Raw genomic sequence first — 25,292 nt, 5'->3', positions numbered from 1 at the left:
AATAACTGATAAATAAAACATTTCGAATCTTGATCCATGCGTTGACTAGTGATCTCATAATGAAAATTTTGTCTGTAAAAAAACACTACAAGAGGCATATTTATGATATTTATGGCAGCCCACTTCCGCCTCATTAAAAAAAAAACACTCACGTGTTTGCTGAAAGCTAAACATATACAGTCGAAATGATGACATAACTCATAATTATGAAATTAAAGTCGAAATTATAAGACTGTTCGATGTCGAGGATCACAGACTTTTATTTTGAAGAACATTGTGGCGTGTCTCCGCTGTTGTTACATGTGGACTGTACACACAGAGCGAGTGCATGCCGAATCAAAACACGCGCTGTTGTGGTGCTGTTTTGATATGAGTTTCAAATGGACAAGGATCTAGCAGTTTTGTAGTCGTATATATGCAGCGCTTATCTTTCTTTATAACCGTAACATTTTAAAAATAATATTCTTGTAGCCTGTAGGTTTCATTTTCCCGCCTCTTTGTAAGTCTAAGATCATTTAAGTTGAACTATATTGGTATTCTTATGTATAAAATGTAGTTCTGTTCATGTGACGCGATGCGAGCATTTATCTCTTATACGAGGCTCCATCTACCTGTGCAAATACACAAAGTTGTTTTTTCAACGCATTTTATCAATTTTGAGACAAAAACAGTGTTGTATACATTATGAAAGTTTACAGTAAATGGTTTACTTTTTGCAACTATAAAAGTAAAATAATACTGTGATCCACAGCTGAACAAAAATGTCCCAGGACAGTCAACATGGCAAGTGGACCATATCAGATAGTGAAGACGAGGACAACATTATTCCTCCAACACCTCAGAAGGATTCAAACAAACCAAGTATTAAACCTGATTTAGAAAGAAAACCTGATAAGATCACCACTTTCTTCAAGCAAGAGCCTAAGCTCAGTCCAAAATGCAACGAGGACACCCATTCTGTGAATCATCCGTCCGCTCCCTCCATGGGATCTGAAGCCAGGACAGCCACACATGTGAATCAAACCAACCCTGTAAAATATGAAAGCAACCCTTCACCTTCCGTGAAGAGAAAGAGAGAAACAGAGGAGGCAGGCTGGAACCTCTCAAGCAGTGATGATGAAACTCCAACATCTGCCCTGAAAAATGAGCCCAAGAAGTCTAAAGTAAGTCCTAAAAGGAAGAAGACTGAAGACAAACGTCCTCCGAGTCCACACGGCACTAGTTATTATAAAGAAGAGCCAGCTGATTTCTTTGAGACAAATTTATTGTCTATGAACGACATGTATCGTTTTTACTTAAACAAAGTCACTGGGATACCAAAAAAGTTCAACACTGGAGCACTGCATATCAAAGGTATGTAAAGAGTTTGTCTACTTAAAAAAAAAAAATAAAATAAAATAAGTCCTGATACATTTCTAATCATGTTCTAATAATCTATTTCTTCTTCTGTCCTATAATCAGAGATACTTTCTCCAATGTTTGGAACCCTGAAAGAGTCTGCACAGGTGTTGTGTTAATGAATGAAGTTGCAACTAAGAGGTCTACTACCAACCATGCAAAATTTTGTAATGTTTTTATCCTGATCAACATCTTTCTTCTTTTGTAGTTTAATTACTGCTTTGACATTCCATGGATGGTGGAGCAGTATCCGCCTGAATTCAGGTAGGATGAAATCTCACCTTTAAACTGTTTGGATTTGATGCAGAATTGCACGCTTTAAGAGAGCTACATAAAATCAGTTCACCACACTGAACACATGCAAGTGAGTGCTTTTGTGCTTAACGGAGTACTTTTGTTGTTGTTCTTTAGGGACAAGCCGGTCATACTCGTTCATGGAGAAAAAAGAGAGTCCAAGGCTCGGTTAATCGAACATGCCAAACCATATCCACATATTTGTTTCTGTCAGGTTTTGTCATTTTTGCAATAACCTACTTTTTTCACTAGAGGGAAGCATTACTGTAAAATTTATGGAAGTTTCAGGTTCTCTAAAAAAAAAATTCTCAGTAACTGTGTATATTGATTATTTTAAGAGTTTAAAACTTTAAGGCTTTTTAACCATTAAGTTAAAAAATAAATATTAAACTGTCTGTCTTGTTTTTGACAGGCCAAACTGGATATTGCATTTGGCACGCATCATACGTGAGTGTTGGACATTTTATTTATCTGTATAATTTAAGTGAGACAGTGGGTGAAGAAAATAAGACTTAAGCTTGAAGTTTCTAGTAAAAATCCTGGACAGTACATTGTTAAACAAATCTGTATAGGCATAAAACAGGTGTGTTAAACCAAGCATTGAGCCAAATGAAAAGCTTCCTCAGTAGAATGGGTCATACCAAAAAGCTCAGTGACTTTTAACGTGTCACTGTCATAGGATGCCACTAGTTAAATGCTTAACTGAGTCTGATGTGTAGAGCTTTACTGGCCTGCACAAAGTCCAGACCTGAGCCATTGCACTCGTTTGGGATGAACTGAAATGTCAGCTGTAAGCCATATCCCAGCAGTACCATCACAGAATATGGATAAAATAATTTGAGAACGGCACAACATATTAATGCTCACAGTTATGAAATGAAACGCTCAGAAAGCATATCATATATTGGAGTGGTACTAGTGGTGACTTGGTTAAGTAACAATGCAACAGTGGTAGTAAAGTAGCTCACTTATATAATTTCATAAAAGGGATACTCCACCCCAAAATGAAAATTTTGTCATTAATCACTTACCCCCATGTCGTTCCAAACCCGTAAAAGCTTCGTTCATCTTCTGAACACAATTTAAGATATTTTGGATGAAAACCGGGAGGCCTGTGACTGTCCCATAGACTGCCAAGTAAATAACAGTGTCAAGGTCCATAAAAGGTATAAAAGTCGTCATCAGAATACTCCATCTGCCATCTAACTTGCAATACTGGGTTATATGAAGCGACAGGAACACTTTTTATAAGCGAAGAAAACAAAAATAACAACTTTATTCAACAATTCCTTTGTCAACAGTCTCCTCTGTGTCTCTCCATATCACCATATGCTGTGTATGCTCTTCTGTATCATCTACGCCACAAGGATGCGCTGTTTCTATGTGTATTTAGCTTTGATTTAAAAGAAAATAGCACATTGAATAAACGTTTTCTTCGCTTACAAAAAGTGTTCCCGTGGCTTCATATAACCCAGATTGCACGTCTGATGGCAGATGAAGTATTCTGACAACAACTTTCATACCTTTCATGGACCTTGACACTGCTATTTATTTGGCAGTCTATGGGACAGTCACAGGCCTCCCAGTTTTCATCCAAAATATCTTAAATTGTGTTCCGAAGACGAACGAAGCTTTTACAGGTTTGGAACGACATGGGGGTAAGTGATTAATGACAAAATTTTCATTTTGGGGTGGAGTATCCCTTTAATACCTTGATCAGGATTTAGGTTTATAAGCATTCGGTAGCATAATGCATATGGAATGTAGCAGCTACTTGAGAGAGTATTAACATCTTGGCAGTCCGTGCCGACATGCAGATTATCATCTGAGCATCTTTTGTGATGAGTTGAAATTAGATGTTAAACAGGCGCAGTATTGAATTTTAATGTGATGTATTCCTAGAGCACTGTTTTCTCTCACAAGAATCTATCATGTTTTATTCAACAGAGAAAGACATAACAGAATTTAGCATTTTTGACTCCAGAGGAGCGAGTTAAATTGCTTGTCTTATTTCAGATAAATTCAACAAAAAAGGAAGCAAAAGAACAAAAAGATTGGCAGTATAATCCTTCTCGAATACCTCCTTCTTCAAGTCTTCATGTGCTAATTTGCCTTTAAATGAGTTCTAAACCACTCTCTGAAGAGCATGGAGAGTTTTTTATTAAATTAATACATTTTTTCCTGACAAAGAACAGCATAGAATTGATCTTGTTACAGTTAATACAACACAAAAGCGGAAGGCTTAATAAATGTGACTCAGTGTTTAAATGTACTCTTTTATACCGCTTGACACAAAAAGACATGGATTTTAGGGCAAATCAATGTTATTATGCAGGGAAGTAATACCGAGTCTTTGCTAAATGTGCCATTGGTAGTGTTTCATACTGTTTGTTGGACAGAAATGAAAGAAAGAGATTAGATCAAATGATAAGATCAGTTGTATTAAAGTCATAGTTGCCTTTTGCAGGAAAATGATGCTGCTTTGGTACGAGGAGGGATTCAGAGTCATCATTCTCACCTCAAACCTCATCCGAGCCGATTGGTACCAGAAGACACAGGGGTAAGATGGTCCAGTGTGGAATGGGAGGGGCTAAATACACACTCACACAGATCTTGCAGCACTTGTGTAAATGAATCATCAGAACGGAAATGTTAATGCTGATGCTGCGGTCAATTAGAAACGAGCTGTTTATGTTGTGCTCTCTTTCGGAGTTGCTCATTTTCCGAATGTGCCAACATTTGTTTCATATCAGAAATGAAAGTCGTGCATTTGCTAGTCCTAATGACGCATTTGTCTGTTGCTATGACAACACACTGAGCAGACACTTAGAGTAAATTGAAATTAAGCTGATGTATCCTAAATAGGGGTGTCGATTGCTGCAAATCCAAATAAACCAATCATGTTGTTATAGACTACTCTGACCTGAAATGGTCTGTTTAAATTAGCTACATGGAATAATTGCTTAAATGAAGCAGCGTTTTATGAATGCTGTTCATTAATAAAGATATTCTCCATGGTGTCATATTCACAGCAGCAGAAGCTTGCAGGCAGGTCAGAGCGATGGCCAATGAATTAGCAATTGCTTTCGGTTATTAGGTTTGATTTTATTAGTGGTCTATCAGGAACAGAATACCATTAAGGAGTCAAAAGCTCTAGAGTCACAGGGTTTGGCTGGCAGTTAAGTTATCACCCACACTAAGATGAAATCTCTAAATTGAGCAATTAATATTTAAAACATCTGGCATACATACAGTATATTCAGACAATCTTGCATAGAGTATATTGGCACATTCACTCAACCTGTGCTGTGAGATCAGTGTCAGTTCACACAGAGGGCATTGTAAGCAAACCCTCTGCCAATCAGTTCACAATGGATTCAATTCTATTCTGCATTTTTGTCTCAGAAGTGTTGTTATATGTTATTACAATAGCAGTTTTTATCTTAATATAACCAAAAATTGCTTTTATTTGAGCGAAAATACAGTAAAAATATTAATATTCCTCAATATTATTACAATTTAAAGTAACTGTTTTAATTTAAAATGTCATTTATTCCTGTAAAAGCTAATTTTTCAGCAGCAATTACTCCAGTCTTCAGTGTCACATGATCCTTCAGAAATCAATCTAATGCTGATGTGGTGCTCAATAAACATTTTTTGTAATTAACTATGTTGAAAACAGATGTGCTTAATATTTTTTAAAATAAATATTTTTGAACTTTACAAATGTCATTACTATTAATAAAAAAAAAAAAAAAGAAAAAGAAAACTTACTGACCCAAACTTGGTGTAAAATGGGGGGACAGATGATAATTCACATTGTCTTTAATTACAGTTGAACAATTTTGTTCAGTTAGAGCACCCCCTTGCCACAAAAAAAGAAATATAGAATAAACATTGGAGTAATTGGGCATATGTCTTCAGATATTTAGTATGTACCCATTTTTGTGATATTGTACAAACAATGCACAGGTCAATTAAACATCATAGGCTATAGCTGAAAATGTATTTGCACTGAGTACTATAGGATTGAGGAAAAAAAATAATAATAATTTAGATTTTTGAGTTAATTAACAAAAATATAAATTTGCTACTTATAGTGCCACCTAGTGTCAGAAGGATGTGTTTGTGTGTGTGCCCGAGTAATTTGTGAGGTTAGAGAAGAGATCTACTATTTTCATGAAAATTGCAAGATTTTTTAACAGCTATGATTTTTTCTCTCTCACGATAGTAAGGCATAGGTGATCTGTTTGAATTGGCTGGGTGAATGCTAGAAGCAGTTGCAAGAATACATTCTCTGTTCCTGGCATATAGTCACTTTGCCAACCTGTCTCTATCAGATTCAGACCGCAGTGAAGCACAATGAATATCATTACAGGTCTGACATGTCTCCCCATCTGGTTCTGTCTGATCCCAGGTATCCCTTCTATATTGCAGCCCAGGCCATATTCTCATTATTATTCACACAGACGAATGTTCTTCCTCTCAAGTCTCTTCTGAAGGGCTTTTCTGCTGCCTTTATTGTAATGGCTCCAATCTGAATCCATATTGATTTGTTCTCCTAGAGCCTCATGGGAACATTCTATAACCAGTCTGTCGAGAAAGGTCCCCACACTCCTCCAATCATGAGTTATTGGACTACTCTAAGAGAAGTCTAGCATGTTGAAGTCTTTTTCTGCATGTATGTGTGCACTTGTGGAATGCAGAAACCTTGATGCTTCTGCAATAGTAAATATAGTAAAAATAGACCCTATATATTTAATTAAGGTGAATGAAAATGTATATGGAATTTTGACAACCCATGTTTTCTTTATCTTTTGTAACTGAATTTTACCGAGGGACATATTATAGCTTTACTCCATTGCTTTTGTTCTCAGCAGTGATGCTCCTTCGCTACTGAATCTTTAGAGCCATGGCAAAATAAATCATTTTTAAAAACATTTAAGTGTGAGTTTTCAGTCTGTATTTAATCTGAAGCAATAAAAATATGTGGAATGATATCAAGTAACATCTTTCTATTGAGTTGTCTTTGCAGGATGTGTGCAAAAACAAACCAGTGTAGTCTGATTCCCAAACAAATGACTCTTATGAATGAATTCTTTTTAATGAACTTTGTTGTGTTGTGATCGCTCTTGGAATTGATTTGCAGAGACTCAAGCAAGCCGCATATGACATACCACTGTCGCCACTTCAGGATCTGACAGTCTTGTGCATGAACTTTTTAACATTTTGATGATTCACGCCCTTCATTAGTAAATATGCTCTTGTATCTCTATGACAGAATGTGGATGAGTCCTCTGTACCCCAGGTTACCAGAGGGAAGTCCGGAAACAGCGGGAGAGTCTCCAACCAATTTCAAAAGAGACCTGCTGGAATACTTGGAAGCATATCAGGCTCCAGAGCTCGCTGAGTGGATTGACCGCATCAAACAGCACGATCTGTCAGAAACAAGGTGAGAATCTTAACAAGTGAAAGAGCCATTATGTAAATTAGAAAGATGACATGATATCAGAATAGCATAGTCAGACCTTTGACTAATTGCAAAAGGCATCCACAATGCTGCTTATTCTGCCAGAAATTCTAGGTTTATCTGAAATAAATGATACCAGCGTAAAAGTATGATTTTTTTCAGGATTCTCACTAAGGCTTCATTTATTTAAACAAAAATATAGTAGTAAAAACAGTAATATTATTAAATATTATTACAATTTAAAACAACCATTTTCTATTAGAATATATTTTAAAATATAATTTATTCCTGTGATGGCAAATCTGAATTTGCAGCAGTCGTTGCTGATGATTTTTAGAATGATTCATTAGAATGATTTCTAATTTCTAAATTTCTAAATTCTAAATGATTTCTAAAGTCATTCTAATGTACTGATTTGCTGCTCAGGAAACATTTCTTATTGTCATCAATGTTGAAAACAGTTGTGCTGCTTAACATTTTTAACATTTAGAACCAGGATACCTTTTTATTTTTCCAGAAATAATCCTTGAATCCTGAATAAAAGTTTTGATTTCTTTAAAAAAATCTGACTGACCCCAAACCTTTGAATGGTAGTATACAAAAAACATAGTAAAGTGTGTAGAGTTTGTGATCATATCTGACCATCCAAATGGAATTGATTTTTCACTGATATGACTCAGAAAAACACAGCATGCTATACAGTTCTGCTCATGAATATCTAGTTTATTTGCATTTTGATTTAAAAGAAAAACAAAACAAACTCTGCATATCTGTCAAAATTTGGTTCCACTTATATCACATGGTTAATTTGATAAGTTGTGAAAATTGGAGAAACAAATCTCACCGCCATCATTTATATGGTGATAAAATATTATCTAAATAAACAATAATTAAAATAAAAAATATAGTTTTTTTTTTATTCATGTAACTTCTTATGTACAATTTCTTGTATAGGGTATATCTCATTGGTTCAACTCCAGGAAGATATCAAGGACCTGCCATGGAGAAGTGGGGCCATCTACGATTGAGAAAAGTAATGTTTTTGTGTGATTACGGAATCTTTTTGTGTGATTCAAGTTCTTTTTTCTTCAAAGGCAATAATTCCTCTCCACCCCAGACTTAAGAATGATTGATGTCCATGAAAAAGCATTGTACACCTGCAGGATGCCTTGGAGACGTACTCTTCATGTCTTTATTTATTGAGGGAATTCAGATAACGCAGGCAGAGTGAGGTGTTGGATTAGCAAGATTCAGAAACTGAGCCAGGAGAAATCAGTTTCTGTACTGAAATGAGGTCACACTGAACTCACTGAGCATTTTTTTTTTTAAAACAGCACTTTGATTTGAATGACTGATATCTTCATAAGGTTCATGCCACATCAGTGGATCTTAACTTGTGGGTTGTGAACCAAAAATAGGTTAAGGGCTGTTTTGAATAGATTGCTGACAGAAGAGCAAAACAGTACTGGTGAACATAATAACATGCAACCAAGCATATAATCATGCATACTTAGGATAGGCTTATCATCTTTTAAAAGAGAGGTAAGACACTTCCAGTATCTTCTATTGTTGACTTCAAAGGCCATGCATCCAATTTTGTTACAAATTCATCTGTCACTTGATGAGATCTAGCCAAATTACACACATGCAAATACTGACGTAGTGTGACATGCACTCATTGTTTTTGTTTCTCTCAGTTGCTCAGCGAGCACACGAAGCCTGTGCAGAATGAAGAGCAATGGCATGTGCTCGGCCAGTTCTCCAGTATTGGCTCCATGGGACTTGATAAGACTAAATGGTTGGCAGCTGAGTTCCAGCGCACTCTGACCACACTGGGGAAGCCAGGGAAATCATTAGCCAATCCAGAAACACAGATGCTTCTGGTGAGTGTTTTGAACAGCCCCTGCAGAGCATGCTGAAACAGTTAAAGGATCTGTTCGAATCACTGCTGTACGTTCTCTAGTTTGCGAACAGCGTGGCCAGATGGATATTACAATAAACACAGTTGCATATTCTCCTACCAGCTTGCTCATCTATCAGGATAAATGACCCCTCAGTTGTATCAATTTCAATTAGGTTAGAATCAAGGAGGGACGCCGGAGCGCACATGTGCATCTGCAAGTTTCTGCATGTTCCTCATTACTATTTCGGTAAATTATTCCTCTGAGCTATGAAATTTGAAATTTGTTGATGTCCCGCGTGTTTAATTAGCAATTAGTATTCATAGCATGTTCCCATTTGCTATACTTGAATTCCAATTGTACAAAAAAAGGAAACCATTTTACGTCTCACTCGGCACGAGCTGTTAAGAGACAATAGTTACAAGAAGAATTCTCATCCAACCTGTTATTTGCATAACAATGTCGGCTTAAATGGAAGGATAGAAGATTGATTTCTGTCTGATGCAGCTATTGTTAAATGTCAGTTGAAAAGGCAAGGCACCACACCGAGAGTCTTCAGCACAGAGAAAGATGGTAGACAGTAACATCATGTGTCATCTCTAAAGACCGAAGACTCTTACAATTAGCAGGCTTCAGAAACTCTGTTGAACTTTTGAGGTGATTCAGTTCCATAACTGGTAGGTAGAGGTGAAATTTTAGTTTAGTTCTGTCCAGGTTCTCAGGGATCACAAGATTTTTGACAAACAGTCCTTTAGAAATTATTCTAATATGCTGATTTGCTGCTCAAGAAACATTTCTTCTTATTATCAGTTGTGCTACTTGATATTTTTGTGGAAACTGCAGTACTTTTTTTTTTTTCAGGATTCTTTGATAATGGAAAGTTTTATTTGAAGTAGAATCTTTAAATGTGAAAGTCTGTTACTTTTGGTCAATTTGAATCCATCCTTGAATCCCTAAATGTAGTAATAATTTCACAAAAAAAAAGATATTACTGAACCTATACTTTTGGACAGCAGTGTAGATAAATGAATACAACGATTAATCAATTTAAGCACATTACACATTTACTCAAACTGACAAACTAAAAACTGTAATGAGTCCTTAAAACCTTCTGTCATTTCTAGGTTTATCCTTCTGTGGAAAATGTGAGAACCAGTTTGGAGGGCTGTCCAGGTATCATTCATTCCTTTTATTCTGAAAAAAAATAAAAATAATAATAATAATTTCCTCACACCTCCACAATCGTTATATGACAACCGACTGTTCTTATCCCTGCAGCTGGGGGATCTTTACCCTACAGCATACAGACAGCTCAAAAACAGCTTTGGCTTCATTCGTACTTCCAGTAAGTTCTATCTCTGTGAAAAAAACAAACATATTTTGACAATTATACTCATCAATATTCAGCCTAAAATGACAGTTTTTAAATGTTACTATAAATATTCTCCTGAAAAGGCTCCTCAGCAATGCTCGAGACCTCGTGATCTAAACAGCTGCCTTTCCCAAGAGTTGCCTGACCCTTAAATTGCTCCTTAAAAATTTCATTTGGGTTCTTATCCAATCTCTCCTATCATTTTAACACATTATCACCATAAATAAGCTATTTTACTGTTCGCCTCAGTTTTGCTAAGTGATCAGAGATGGGCCTATTGCGATGTAGATTCAATCTCAGTCCCCCTCTGGAGAGCACACTCTACACTTCTGCTCAGTATATTTAAATGAGTCCATGTAGATTCTGTATTGATGCCTGAATGCTGACAGCAATCAGACAGAAAGCTCTCCTCTTCGTCTGCACAGTACGCCCTAAAGCATCATCTCTCTGCACCTGCAAAAGGCATGAAATGCTTCTTTGGGTGTTTTTGCACCTAGAAATGGTATATCAGCTGGTGTTTCTCCATTTTTTTCTCTCCTTCCCTTACTTTTTTAATCTTTCTCCTCTAAACAGTGGCTGGCATGCTGATGTTACTGGTAGGAGCAATGCGATGCCCCACATTAAAACCTATATGAGGGTTTCACCGGACTTCACGCAACTAGCCTGGTTCCTTGTCACAAGGTTAGAATGATAAAGTAACTTGCTTGCTAATTTAAATATATTTTAGGCATGTTTGACAGTCAGCATTTCAGATCAGATGTAGCTATTCTAGTCACAGCAGGCTGAACATTTGTGCAAAGCAATGTTGCTTTAGTGTTATTTATATACTATAATAGTTTTTTATATTTTGAGTAAACTTTTTTTTTTTTTTACATTTTTCAATTTTTATTTTAGTAACATTTTTATTAATTTACTATTTTCTTTTGTCATTACTATTATTATTATTATTATTATTATTATTATTATTATTATTTAAATACTACTGTTTTAGGTTACATTTTTTATTTGATTTATTCATTTTGTTTTAATTTTTTTATTTCAGTTAACGAAAAGTTTTTTTTAGTAGTTTTAGTGAACAATAATTAGTTGGTGTTAAGTTTGTTGAATGCAACTTAAAAGCTCTGGATAAAAACTGTATATATATTATATTTTTTTTTTTTTTTTTTTTTTTTTTTTTTGCAATAACAGTATTTTAACTTTGTTAACCACTTGCTGATTTGCACATCATGTTAAACACCTATTTTAATAAGATTTTTTTGAATTTTTTTTTTTCACTTTCAAGCTGCTTTAGCAAAATTTGATTATGAAACATTTCTCATATATCAGTTCAGATATAAATTTAGTAAATAAGAGGGCAGTCTAGAAGAAAATACAGAATTTAAGGAATAATCGCATCAACAGTGAAATCATTTACCCAGTTAGGTTTTGTCAGTGATGCATACAGTTTATGTGATTGTGTTAGTTTGTTGCAACAAACACCAAAATACCTCTCTATTGCCATGAATATGTCATCTTAATGCTGAGCCGGATGAGATCAGCACCTTTCTGCTCTTTTGTTCGTCAGAGAACTGCACATAGCTGTCTAAATAATGCTCTTGGCAGGAGGAGGCTTGGTTTCCCTGATCCCTGGCAGATTTGTGTCTTCTGTGCTGCATTGATAGTGTTCCGCCCGAAGGATCCCTTAGGCCCTGTAAATGTATATTTACACAACATAAGCCTGATATGTTTGTTTATTTAAGATTATGCCATCCCCTTTCATTGGCCGTTTCTTAGCTGCAAAATCATAACCACTTTCCTGTTTCTTCAGTCAGGGAGGTTATACGTTTGTTAGTTAGCACCATGGACTCTGGCCCGTTAACAAGTTTCCTTAAACAGTGCTTTTACAGATAATCAAAGCCTTTTAGTGCAATCGGTCAACTGAAGTGGTAAAGCTTTGTCTTAGTGGTGGAGCGGACAAGCGTCAGGTGGGTTATAAAACACAATGATGAACACTCTTCTCTTTGATTATCTTTCAAATTACATCCAGGAATAGCATGTTAAGTTCAGCAGTTGAAAGCTTGTTTTTTGGCTGTTTTTCCCTAGAAAAACAATCTCTGAGTAGAGATTCTGGTTTTAAAACCCAGAAGATACACCTCTCTTTTACCAGCAGACAAAGATATTCTTTAGTCAAATCTTTTAACACATGATGTTCCTGTGGCTGTGGCATTAAAGCCCACATTATTTTAATCTCAAGGCAGCCTGAATGGCCACTGTTCCTACGGCATTTTTGCAAAGCGGTGGTTTTAATCATGGTTGAAATGCATAGGGAGTCTCTAGGTCAGTTGTGTCTGGTGACAAGTTATTCATAGACCTTTTTATGAAGATTAAAGCCTGCAGTGGGTGCGAAGCCTCCAGGCATACCCTGTCATTCTTAAACATCTAAGTCCAAAACACATTAATTATTCAGTAATTGCAGTCTGAAAAATCCCCTTCGACAATATCCTTTAGCTTTGACATATTTAATGCTAACCCTTCTGGTTCAGGTGACATTTACATGATTGTTCAACTTTGAGACATGTGTGAAACTTCATCTGCTGGTATCTTCCCACAGTGCCAATTTATCAAAAGCTGCCTGGGGCACCCTGGAGAAGAATAACACTCAGATTATGGTTCGCTCCTATGAACTGGGAGTCCTCTACCTGCCTTCAGCCTTTGTGAGTATTGCGACTCAAGTCAACACATGACAACTGAGATTGTCATAATATTTCATTGTTTTAAAGCCTGTTCTAGTATCTGCTAAATCCATAAATACTATAAATAATGTCTTGGGGTAGATCTCTGTTTTCTCCATATGTAGAGAGAGCACTTTTGTGTTTCGCTCACATACTCGCAGGGTAATTTGTCCTTGTTGTCAGGGTAGGTCTTAGAATTACTTCAAAAGTTGCTAAGCAACAGTATGGTTCAGTTCCCTCGCCATGGAAAAAAGAGGGGGGAAAAGCACGAGTTTGAAAGAGGATAGTGAAAGGTTGTGCTCTCTTATTCAGAAGGGATGTGTTGTGTCTTTTTTTTGTGTGGCCTGAAGCCTCTTTGTTTTAGTTGAACACAGTCTTGTTTGTGTCATGGTTAGTTCTTGCTAGAGGTCATTTTTTAATAAATCACAAAGTTTGTTACATTATAGAGGATCCATGATTAGCCATTTTTAGGTTGACTAATATTTTTCACTTAGCATGTTTTTAGGACATTATATTTGCATTCGATACACATTATAATACTTGGTTGCATGCTTAAGTTACAAATGAGGCTGCATGTTGACTGTTGAAGTTATTTTTGCATGTGTTAGAGGTCATGCTCCAAAATTTTCATAATGAGTCACGTTTTTTTGTTTGCCACAGTGTGGTGCTTTAATTAAAGTTCTCTTGTTTAAGTCTGAGATCACACTCTTCAAGATCACCAGAGAATTACATTTTGTTTTTGTTCTTAACGAAACACATTTGACAACGTGTTCGCAAGTTTTCAGTAAAGCATCACGTTGTCTCAGTCATGCTGTGTTGCCATAGAACAATCATTACCAGTGATTATTAGTGTGCCAAGCTCGCCCATGTCCTCTCTTGCCACCAACAAAGCTAGTGGACTTAACAAAGTATGTTCCTGAGGTGGTGATGCAGTTCATGAGTCATTCTTTTCTTAATTCAGGATTTCATAATTTTGTCAATTGTTCTGATTCAGTATTTAAATATATTGCTCATTACTAGTTCCTCCAAGCAGTCAAGGCCATTACAGAAATTTGGAAGGAAATTAATGTTCAGTATAACGTGCTAACATTGAGATGCACTTAGGCTACTTTACACAACAGTGATATAGTCCAAAATGTAAAAGTTTTTCCCTTGCGTCTTTAAAAATTTTCATGTATACACGACAATGTTGTTTTAAAAACGATTTGCATTTACACATATCTGCAAAAACGGGCAAAAACGCTGTGTTACGTATGCCAGGCCAGAAGTTGGTGCTGTCACCTTGTTAGTAAACAGTACCTGCAGGGAAGTGACGATTATATGTTGTATATCAGTGGTTCCCAACCATGTTCATGGAGGCCCCCCAACACTGCACATTTTGCATCTCTCCTTTGTCTCACACACCTATTTCAGGTCTTGGAGTCTCTACTAATGAGCTGATGATCTGAATCAGGTGTGTTTGATTAAGGTGACATGGAAAACATGCAGTGTTGGGGGGCCTCCAGGAACGTGGTTGGGAACCACTGTTGCATATGATGCGTCTCCGCTGTTGGTTGTAATATTGTAATACATGTCAACATACCTAACACGTGCTATGCACGCACATTACGTCAGCATTTTCAAAGATTTCTGTTTTGGGTGTTTACACGGAAATGATAACAGTGGCGTTTTCAAAAACTTGCACTTTGAAACCCATTTTCAAATATATGCGTTTTCAGTCCCCAAAACGCCGGTGTTGTGTAAACGAACAGGCAAAACGTGTAAAAATTTTCCCGTTTTTGGCTGAAAATGTTGTTGTGTAAACAGCCCCTTAATTGCACCACAAATTGAAACAAAACATTAACCATGTTGTGAAGGTAACCATATTATAAGGCTTCAAGTAAGCAGAAATTATGTTTTTCACAATGTATATGGATTCATGGCGTTCTGTTTAGTGAAATAATTTCTGTTTTGTGTTTGCTTTTACAAACTGTTGGATGAGTTGAGATATTCTTGGTTAACCACTTAAGCTCTGACCCAATTGGATGTTTACTCTTTGGCATCCTCTTGAACCACAGAATTGGCTACTTGTTTTTTACTGCAGCCAAAAGCAGCTGTGGCTAAACAAAACAGCTGGATTCAATAGACATGAAGATGCTAGTGAAAAACATCAGAACCAGGGATATAAGTAATGAGAAAACTAGTGCTAAACAATTAAATATGCTTAAACTCTGTCAATGTGTCTGACTGCTGCTGATTGAGCAGAAATTCAGATAAATCACTCAATTATTAATTCACCCTCATGTTATTCCAGACCACATTAACCTCAATGATGCCTCTGCTCAACCACTAAGACGCTTTTATTAGTTACACAAGCACAATTTATCTGCATTATTTGTGACAGCAACTAGAAGTTTGAAGGTAATTAGGGAGTTTTTGTTGATTTTTTTTTACCGTTTTTATTTATTTTGTGTAAATACACACACACAGTGCATGTGTGTAGGTGTATGCACACATCAGTTGTATAATATATAACATGGAGGTCAGTGCAGGTGGTCTTAAATCTTGAATTAATCTCAGTGGTTAGATTTCTAAATGTTGGTTTGCTTCTATTCTCCTAATTTGTAAGTCACTTTGGATAAAAGTGTCTGCTAAATGATTAAATGTAAATGTATGTAAAACGCTTGCTAAATTTCCCCAGATGCCTTCCATATTCAGAATTAACTGTTTCCCACTTTTTATATTGAGTTTCTAGGTCGCTTCTGTTTTTTTGTTTTTTTTTCTTCACAAATAGCAGAACAGTGTTTGTGTGCTGCCTGCACCTGCTGCATCTCTCTGGGTTTTGTGAAAGCTTTAGCTGTCTGAGTCTGGGTGATATATTCCCCACTGCCCTTTAGATCTATCCAGCCCCCTCCATCATCATGCCCACCACACAAATGAGAGTTTAGCTTCTCTCAGAACAGCCCTGCTCCCCTCTGGCTTTTTTCTGCAGAAAACAGGATGAGTAAATGCACACATTCTCATTAGAGCTGGACTAGCACTTTTATCATGTGTTGTCTCCATCATCTGAGTTTATGGGTTTGGTTTTTTTTTTTTTTTGGACAATGTGAATAATGCACTGGTTCTTTTTATGTAAATGCTGTTGTGTTTTTGCCATATATTTCAGAATTGTACTTATTATTACACATATAATTATTAATTATTAACTTTTTTTTTTTTGTAGGCTCCTAGTTAATTCTTAACTAAATCTTTAGGCATTAGGGTTGGGCAGGATGATAAGGAAGAACATAAATTTGCCTGAGTTAGGGTTATGTTGAATATCAGACTTGTTGATTTTGAACATAAACAGATTTGCACATCCCTACTGGGCATGAATACATGTGCTTTCTCTTTGTCTGTGTAGAATATGAGCACATTTCCTGTGGAGAAGAATGTGTTTCCGGCCTCCAGCTCCTCCAAAGGTTTCCCAGTGCCTTTTGACCTCCCACCTCAGCGTTACTCAAGCAAAGGTGAGACTGAACATCATGCCATTCCCTAAAAGTAACTCGACTAAGATTCTTTGTAGTTCCAACCTTCATTAAAATGTCATAGGTGTTTTTTTTCTGAACTCTGAACAGCTACACATATTAAAAATGACAGATTTACACTTCAATGAAGCATTTGCATCAACGTTTAAAAGTTTGCTTAATGCGTAAAAAGTCATCGCTTGAAGAAAAGTTAACCTTTACTTTGAAATTCAGAGTTCAAATGATTGCTCAGGAAACACACTGTAGATATTAAATGCACAACACAAAACAGCAAGTGAAAGCTTGCAGGGCAGGCCAGTATCCAGGCTAAATAAATAAATAATTTTTTATACAAGTGTCTTAATTTGCTTTTTCACTCCAACACTTATTCATTTTGTAAGTGTGTTTCTCAAGTGTACATCACTGGATGTGATGAGCAAGGTGTTCAAAGACAGCTACTCGTGATGGCAAAGTGCACATTTTAATTGCCAGCAGCAGTGAAGCACAAGGAGTGTGCATGACACAATTAATGGCCATTTCATTTGCTGCACAGTGGTGTGCTCTGAGCCATCAAGGAGGATTAATAATGAGGAATCATGACATTTACTGCCACCCAAATTCTCTCATGTTCTCATTTAATAAAGCATTTATCAGAAATCAAAAAATAAAATATTCATTGATGTTCATCTCTAGCTAGTCGATTAAAGTCATTTATTTAATTTTTTTTAAACACAACATTTTTTATGAACAGTTATATGAATGTATGTGTGTGTGTGTGTGTGTGTGTGTGTGTGTGTGTGTGTGTGTGTGTGTGTGTGTGTGTGTGTGTGTGTGTTTGTGTATATGTATCTATTTGCAGGAAGAAAAAGTATTTTACTTTTCAGCTTCCCGTAGGCCAGTATGTGTAAACGAGAAGCCTGCCATTTTATGTAAATAAGTATATGGCAGTCAAGTATATGGCAGTTTAGTAAAACTGTGCATTGTTGTGACTGACAGCATAATTGCAGATGAACCCAAACTATAGCCTGCAGGACATGCTGATGACATTAAATTAACTCATTATCATCTGCTGGGTAATTACAGTGTTTTGTGGTTCAGACTTCTGTGCAAATACATAGATTCAGAGGCAGGAAGCTTACAGGAATATTTCACCATTTTTGCATTCAACACATGCTGTCAAAAAAAAAAAGAGATTTTTTTTTAGGATTTATATTTAAGCAGTTACTGTTTTATGAAACCTATATTACAGTCCAAATCCAGTTCTAGTGAAAAACAGTATGTCATTTCATACTTATCTCCAATTTTTAACCCAGGCTCATAGTAAAGGGTGCAAGAAATGTCATTCCTTTGTTGGAAGTGCCATGATATTTAACCATGACTTGCGGGGCAAACTTGAAATTATAGGTTCTGAATTATGGTATTAGGTACAGCAGTTTTGCAGAGAAAAATAAAGCACTTAATGTTGTCATGGCACCTGATGTTGAAAATAGAGCATACTAGACTGACTGAACGTGTGATAGTCCTTTTCTTCGATTTTCAGTTTTTGCAATGTTTTGAGATTGCTTATATGATTATTTTATTCTGTTTCTGGGTTTATCCTCTAGCTGACATGCTACTGATAACGTCAGGAATCACTAGTATTTATGTCAGTCTCGGTCAAAGACTGTTTGATTGCTCAGCCCTATAAATGCAGAGAAAATCCAATTGCCATCGGCACCGCATTCTTAGTAAATGAAAATGAAAACAGCGCTATGGGCCCTGCCCCTGACACGTCAGTTTGACGACCTTTAATCATGGTGAGAAAATGGAGGCGGCAATCGATGGTACTATTGAAACCAAGGGTGTCATCAGTTTATGAACTGAGGCAGAAGCCCTCTGTGGTTGCCATAGCAGCGTAAGTCTTTTGATAACAGAGGCTTCAGCCATGAAGTGGGATGAGTGGGCGTGGCTTGCAGATCAAGAGAAAAATGGATGGGCTTCTCAGTGTGTTTAGTGAGCTGGGGGTTCTGCACTGATTATGATGCATCAGTGTGGTTTTAATGTGCTTTTAGCAGTAATTTATGTTTTGCCGCTCTAAATTAAAATTTTCAGTGAATCTTTTTATCTGTGTTTGGAAATTCATACTTAATTCTGCAATGTACCAAAAGCTTCGGGTCAGTATTTTATTTTTATTTTATTTTATTTTTTTAAGAAATTAATACTTTTATTTTGCAGGGATGCATTAAATTGGTCAGAAGTGACAGTAAAGACATTTATAATGCTACAAAAGGTTTCTATTTAAATAAATGCCGTTCTTTTGAACTTTCAATTCATCCAATTATTCTAGAAGAAAAAAATGGATAACGGTTTCCACAGAAATATTAAGCTTCAACTATTTTCAGCATTGATAATATTATATGCGTCTTGAGCACCAAATCATAATATTAGAATGATTTCTGATAGAAATGCTGAAAATTCAGTTTTTCCATCACAGGAGCATTTTATATTTAATTTATATATTTTATATAATACTTTTGATTTTAAAATTTTTGCCTAATATTTACCTAACATTTTACCTAATATTTAATCAGACTGCCAAATGTTTATAGTTGAAAACAAAAAATTTCAATACTACCACCCAACTTGGCCTGAATATCATTCAAATACAACCTAATAAAAAAATATATTAAAAATAATTTAAAAAAATCTTACAAAAAACTTTTGAATAGACAATAAATTAAGCATATTTTAATATTCTAAAATGAGTGCAAGTGGAGGAATGTCTATGATTTTCCAGTCATCTACTAAAAGGGTCGCAGCCAGGACAGACAGCACTCATTGAAAGCTCTGATGAAGGTTATTTCCACCAAGGCCTTTCGTAGTGTCTCGCCTCTGCTATCTGTGTGCAAATGCTTAATAGAGGCACTTCATTTCCTACAGATTACTTATCCAATCAAATCCAATCGTGTCACTGTCCTTGTTGATACTCATTCATGTGATGTTCGGTTTCCCACTGGATCTGTTCCAATGTCAATCGTTTACATAACTGTGTGTGTAACAATTAACTGCAATGGAGTCACACAAGCGTTTCGGCCTCTTCGAGCCACCCAAAGCTTTACTATTACACTATACAGCAGACTGCATAATACCTAGAAGGCGATTTAAGACCTGTCATTAAAGCTTTAAGGAAATAGACAGATAACTCTGGGCTTTACAAAGCAAATGTGCAATTGCAAACTTCTCTGCACGCACCATGGCAACAGCTCTTCCATGCCTGACCTTCTTCACACAAAGGGAATGCATGAAAATGTTCAGGTAAAGAGACTTTCTTTTGCACTTTCAATTTAGCATAGCTCTTTGCTTGGAAGTAATCTTGTCTTGAGTGTTATTTCTGTCAGATGCTCTGCTTGCCAGAGCACCAGCATGGGGTTTAATTAATAGTAATTTGTAAGTAATCATTTTTGATGTTCCAAACTAATTCGTTTTAAAAATTAGAATTGAACCGTATGGAAAAACAGCTAATTCTCATATAGGAAAAAACATAGGATGATGTCCAGGTTACCCCAAAATCGAAGAAAATAAATAAGAGGTTATAGTTTTTAAGAAAAATTAGGCCTATGTACTTTAGGACCTTTAAGATTTTTGCATTGTGACATTTTTATAACACATTTCCACCCTAATTCTCATTATTGTAATGCCAAAAAAAATCTTATTATTGAAATTCCAAAAATAAACATTTGAATATCTGTATTATCTATAATTATCTATATTATCATAGTTTAGTTTTATTGTCTTTTTCTGATTTAAATAAAAAAGTATTATAAATCACTGTTGAGATTAAAAAACTCAAATGTTTTTATACATTAAATTATTGAGGGTTCAGAAGAAAAAACATGCTTATTGTCATTAAAAAATATATATATTTTTTTTACCCATAACTTCATATAACTTTTTTTCATTTTAAATGATGAGTAAATGTATAAGTTGTGTTAAAAGTGTTTCTTATTTTATGTATTATTTTTCAAAGATGATTTCTTTTAAGGGGAAGGGGAAATATTATTTGTTATTTGTTATTTTATGGTTTCTTTAATAAGAGCATCTGTCATGCTCACTCTCAGTTCATTTCACCTGTGCCCCTGCTGTCAACACCTGTGATATTAATACAGACCGAATCCAGTGACAGACTCAAATGTATACCTCAAAGAGTACCTTCACCTCTATATTAAGACAAACTTAACACATTTTTTATTTCTGACCTGACGGCTGATGCTTCTGCTCAGTGATGAGAAAAGGATAGATTCATTTCAGCTCAGAACTTCTCATCACTCTCTACTCTTAAAACAGGCTCAGTCTCGGCTCATGACTAAAGAGGGAGGACCAGCCATTGTGAATTAGAATGGACTGCTACTCAGTAGCTACTTGAGGCTACTTCTTTAATTCAGTGAGGAGACCTTTGAGTGCCGTTTAAGAACCATTAAAAGAATAGTTCACCCAAAAATGAAAATTCTGTCATCTATTTACCCTCATGTTTTTGAATGAATTTTGGATCCATTTATAGCAGAATGTCCAAGCTGCAATTTTCCATACAGTGAAAGTGAATGGTGACCACAGCTGTGAAGTAAGTTTATACTGGGTAATGTTCATTTTTAGGAGAACTCTTCCTTCCAAAAACATGAGGTTGTTCTTTATGAATGCTTTTTTAATGTGCAAAAACAGATCATGTTAGAAGTGTGTCATTCTTGTTCATTTTCAGTAATCATTTTGTCAAATTGCATGCCATTTATGCACCTATTCTGCCAAAAAGACAAACCATAGATGATTAGTTTTGCTTCCCTTCGTCTTCACGTATATTGGTGCTGTTCCAGGCAACAATTAAGCCTGGATGTGACTGTTTGTGTAGCCCTACTGCTGTGTGTTCCTGCTGTTAGATGAATGTCATTATTGAATGGTCTTGAAATTGTTGCACTAATTAAATAATTTATTAGTTCTTGCTAAGGCAATCATCGTTATTACTATTGCTCATATTCAGGCTTAGGAATCTGAACAAACCCCTAACTTTAAATATTAAATTTTAATGCATAGTTAGACTTACTAAAAAAACTTAAAGTTAAACTGAAAAAAATAAAAAATAAATTGATTAAATCAAATATATAGTATCTCGATACTTAAATAACACTGATATGTATTACTTTTTAAAGTAATATGTATATATAAGACAAGCTTTTTGAAGGTTGACTATAGTATACCTCTGTATTTCACTCTGAGAACTCCTTTGAGACAAGTGACTCACTTATATTTTCCAGTGCAAAAGTTATAAAGTGTAATGTTCTCATATTACAGGTATTACATCTAAGCTGCTTAACAGTGAACCATTTGACTCATTCACTAATTTTTTTTTTCGTGTGTTTCATGTGCTTTTTAGAATTTTTTTAACTGCTGGGTTATTTTGTGATTGAATCCAGTTGTGTCAGCTGGTTACCATGGATACTGCTATTCTACAGTCTTTTCCAAAAGTCTGTGTTCTATAATATATTATTAAGTAAAATGCAGGTTGTGCACGATCCGTCATACTGTTACAGACCACACACTACAGTACAGTAGTTACGCCACAGGTGAGCATCTATCTCAAGGCAGGTCGGCCTTCAGGGAAAGGTCAGAACCTTCTACTATGTCCATACCGGGAATCGTTGGTGGCCCAAGGCAAATACGTAATTCTGCATCATCTCAAAGCATCATGAACTGTGCCTGGAGCAGGTCAGACTCAGAGACTGTAAATCTCTAGGGTTTATGTGTGGTTAATGTATGCTGTTGCATTTCAGTTGTGTTTTCTTCTTGCAGATCAACCGTGGATCTGGAATATTCCTTATGCTCAAGCCCCAGACACTCATGGAAATGTATGGGTTCCTTCTTGATCAGTTCGAGGTGCTGGGATCATCTGCATAAGACAGAATTAACATCAGACCATCTGTGTCTCACTCCACTTTAGGTCTGTTCAGGTTCACACTTAATGAGGATTAAGACACCTTAATTACACACTTTAACCTTTGATAGAAATTGTAGACGTACATCATAATAGTGTGCACCCATAATGCTGTATTTTAGTCCTGTTTTGTAATCATAGTAACTGTAGAGATGTTTAGTTATGCCTTAAGTGTAAACATTTTGTAAAAAGGCCAAATGCATTTTACAACTGGAAAACCTTGAGCTAAATACATTTTTCAGTAGCAGTGTCCTCCTGTTACTTGTGGAAAGAACTTATGTTAATCTTGAAATCCAGTAATGTATGTTGAAAATAGCAATGAAATTATGTTTTTATTCAGCGAAACAACTATTGTCAGTGGTTTTGACCCAGTCATCTTCACAAAATATATATATTTTTCACATCCATTTTGAGCCGGCTTTGTCATATAATGAACAGAGTTCAGATAAAAAGAGGACTGAATGAATCGATGAAAACATCTCAAATTGGTCTTTTTTTAAAAGTTTGATAATGGACATGTCCTCTGAAATGAATTCCAGATGAGCTCCAAGAGCAGATTGATTTTTTCATTCCCGGCTACAGTGATGCAGTAATGTGTTTGAGGAGGACTTTGCTCCCCCGGCATCAGTGATATATTGAATGTGTTTGAAATACAGAATAATTGGTGCTGTTTTTTACTCATACTGTAATTTTCATGTTGCTTAGCAACATTGGAAATGTTTATTCTACGTTGAAACAGGAAATCCCTGTGGCCCCAATCTTTTTTTTTTTTCTTTAATGAATAAAATGTTGATTCTGTGCATTATTTTAATGTTCACTTAGACCTTTGTTCCAGCATGTCTGTACTTCAAAGTTACAGCTAGCATGTCGCTTCTGGAATTTTTATTGTGCATTGTAATGAAAAAGAACTATTCGATCTGAATTATGTATATCGCTCTTGCACAACTATCTGTGACATTTGTTGAAATCGCTTTAGACTTTAATCAGATAAATATTAGAGAACTTTCCTCCATTCTGAAAAGGTCTTTTAGTATCGATCCCAGGTCATTAGAGTAATTCCTAACAGAGCAGTCTGTCCTAAACAACAAGGATCAATGTGTTTACAAATCAAATTAGTGACTACTGTGTTAATGATTCCCATTTCATCCCTGCAATTACTAATAATTGTACCCATTTTGCTAAACTCGTAGTTTTCTAGATATGACTTTTTTGCAAATATTGTTCAGAGCGTGTGTGTGTGTGTGTATATGTATATATATATATATACACACACACATACATACATACGTGTGTGTGTGTGTGTATATATATATATATATATACACACACACATACATACATACGTGTGTGTGGTCCTCAAGTTCACGCAGGTGTCCAAAGTTAACCATTACATTAACTATGGACATGTAATACTAACATTTTACAAACAATGTATCTTGTTCTATCATTTAAGACCAATCAAACTTTATTTTCAACATTTTGAGTGGGAAGTGTATTTGTGATAGTTTTCTTTGACCATAAAGACTGATAGACTGCTGCGTTTTGCAGTTCAAATCTCTAAAGTAACTTTCATTTCTTATGAAGCATTTTAAATTTAATGTCCTTAATATCAGACCAAAGTATCAGACTATCAAGTATGTATCAGTCTCACCGGAGCATATTATTGTGTCTGACAACTGATGATGTCTTATGTTTTGTGGTGTTTTTATGAGGCTTGAAAAGACATGAAGGCATCATATGGAAAGCTGTTTTAACATTAATTCTTAAAAACTTACCTAAATTATGTAGAGTTCTGATTAATGTGTATTAGAGTTGTCTCTGACACATATTCGATTTTTACTAGTGACTATTATTTAGGTTCAAATACTTATTAGTCTAGTTTTGCTAATGCTTATTTATGAGGCACTAGTTATCTATCCAGTTAAATATCTGATAAAAGTGTTAGTGTATATTTATTTAGTACTTTTGGTTTAAAACATGAAATAATATAAATAATAGTATAAGTGTGATACAACTGGAATACACACTAGTCATGAATAGTTGATATCTGAACCACAGCTCACTAAAGAATCTAATGTCAAAACTAGCAATTTGTCACCAGTAACAGTAGAATCTGTCTTTTTTTGGGATAGGATTGTTGCAAAATAATAGGTAGCCTACTAGTGACTGCAGTAGTTGTAGTAGTAAATTAAAAATAGATACTAGTCACTATTGGAGTATACTAGTAAAACAAGTACCAGCAACAAAGAGAGATGCGGTAGTTTTAGTGTCTTATGAATAGTGTTTAGTGTTAAAATAGCTTGCCATAGGCGACGGCTCCGAGAGTTTCTTGCAGTAGCAGTGAGCGTGCGCTTCTTGTGAGGTTTGTCTACTGAACTTGAGGCACATCGTGAATATCTCCAGAGAGTTCTTCCGAGTTTAGCCAGTGTAAACTGGTGTGGAAAGCCTACTATAGTCGTTCTAGCTCGTGCACAAATTCAACGCCTGTATCCAGTATTGTCAGATCTCATACATGCAGCCACCTGATGGATGTACTAGCGACTGGAGTGGATTGAAAGAAGGTAGGCTTTTCGAAGAGACCTAGTGAGATGCATCACATGAGATGAGCCGAACTACTAGATCCACCCACAATTTAATCTAACTGGATTTCAGATGGCACTAAATCCATTCTCAAAGGATTGTATGAGCATCTCTCACCATCA

The 25,292-nt window shown here is 35.7% G+C and overlaps 1 protein-coding gene across 2 annotated transcripts; it reads left to right on the top strand.

Moving 5' to 3' along the window:
• Positions 1-268: 268 nt before the first annotated feature.
• Positions 269-23,720, top strand: LOC109084724 (tyrosyl-DNA phosphodiesterase 1-like). Of its 2 annotated transcripts, XM_042773776.1 has the most exons (17): positions 269-499; positions 752-1,353; positions 1,462-1,505; positions 1,607-1,662; positions 1,810-1,906; positions 2,105-2,139; positions 4,160-4,252; positions 6,974-7,144; positions 8,117-8,195; positions 8,860-9,045; positions 10,188-10,236; positions 10,342-10,408; positions 11,009-11,116; positions 13,026-13,128; positions 16,529-16,634; positions 22,190-22,364; positions 22,449-23,720. In XM_042773776.1, the coding sequence occupies exons 2-17, from the start codon at positions 762-764 to the stop codon at positions 22,594-22,596; spliced, it is 2,109 nt and encodes a 702-aa protein (XP_042629710.1). In that variant the 5' UTR covers positions 269-499; positions 752-761; the 3' UTR covers positions 22,597-23,720. The 2 variants fall into 2 exon arrangements, with proteins under 2 accessions (XP_042629710.1, XP_042629711.1); XM_042773777.1 differs by lacking the exon at positions 22,190-22,364 and having other exon boundaries at positions 271-499; positions 22,449-23,717.
• Positions 23,721-25,292: the final 1,572 nt, after the last annotated feature.

Source organism: Cyprinus carpio, chromosome A17, assembly GCF_018340385.1.
Source record: "Cyprinus carpio isolate SPL01 chromosome A17, ASM1834038v1, whole genome shotgun sequence".
NCBI classification, from domain to species: Eukaryota; Metazoa; Chordata; class Actinopteri; order Cypriniformes; family Cyprinidae; genus Cyprinus; species Cyprinus carpio.
This window is presented reverse-complemented; position numbering and strand designations above follow the sequence as displayed.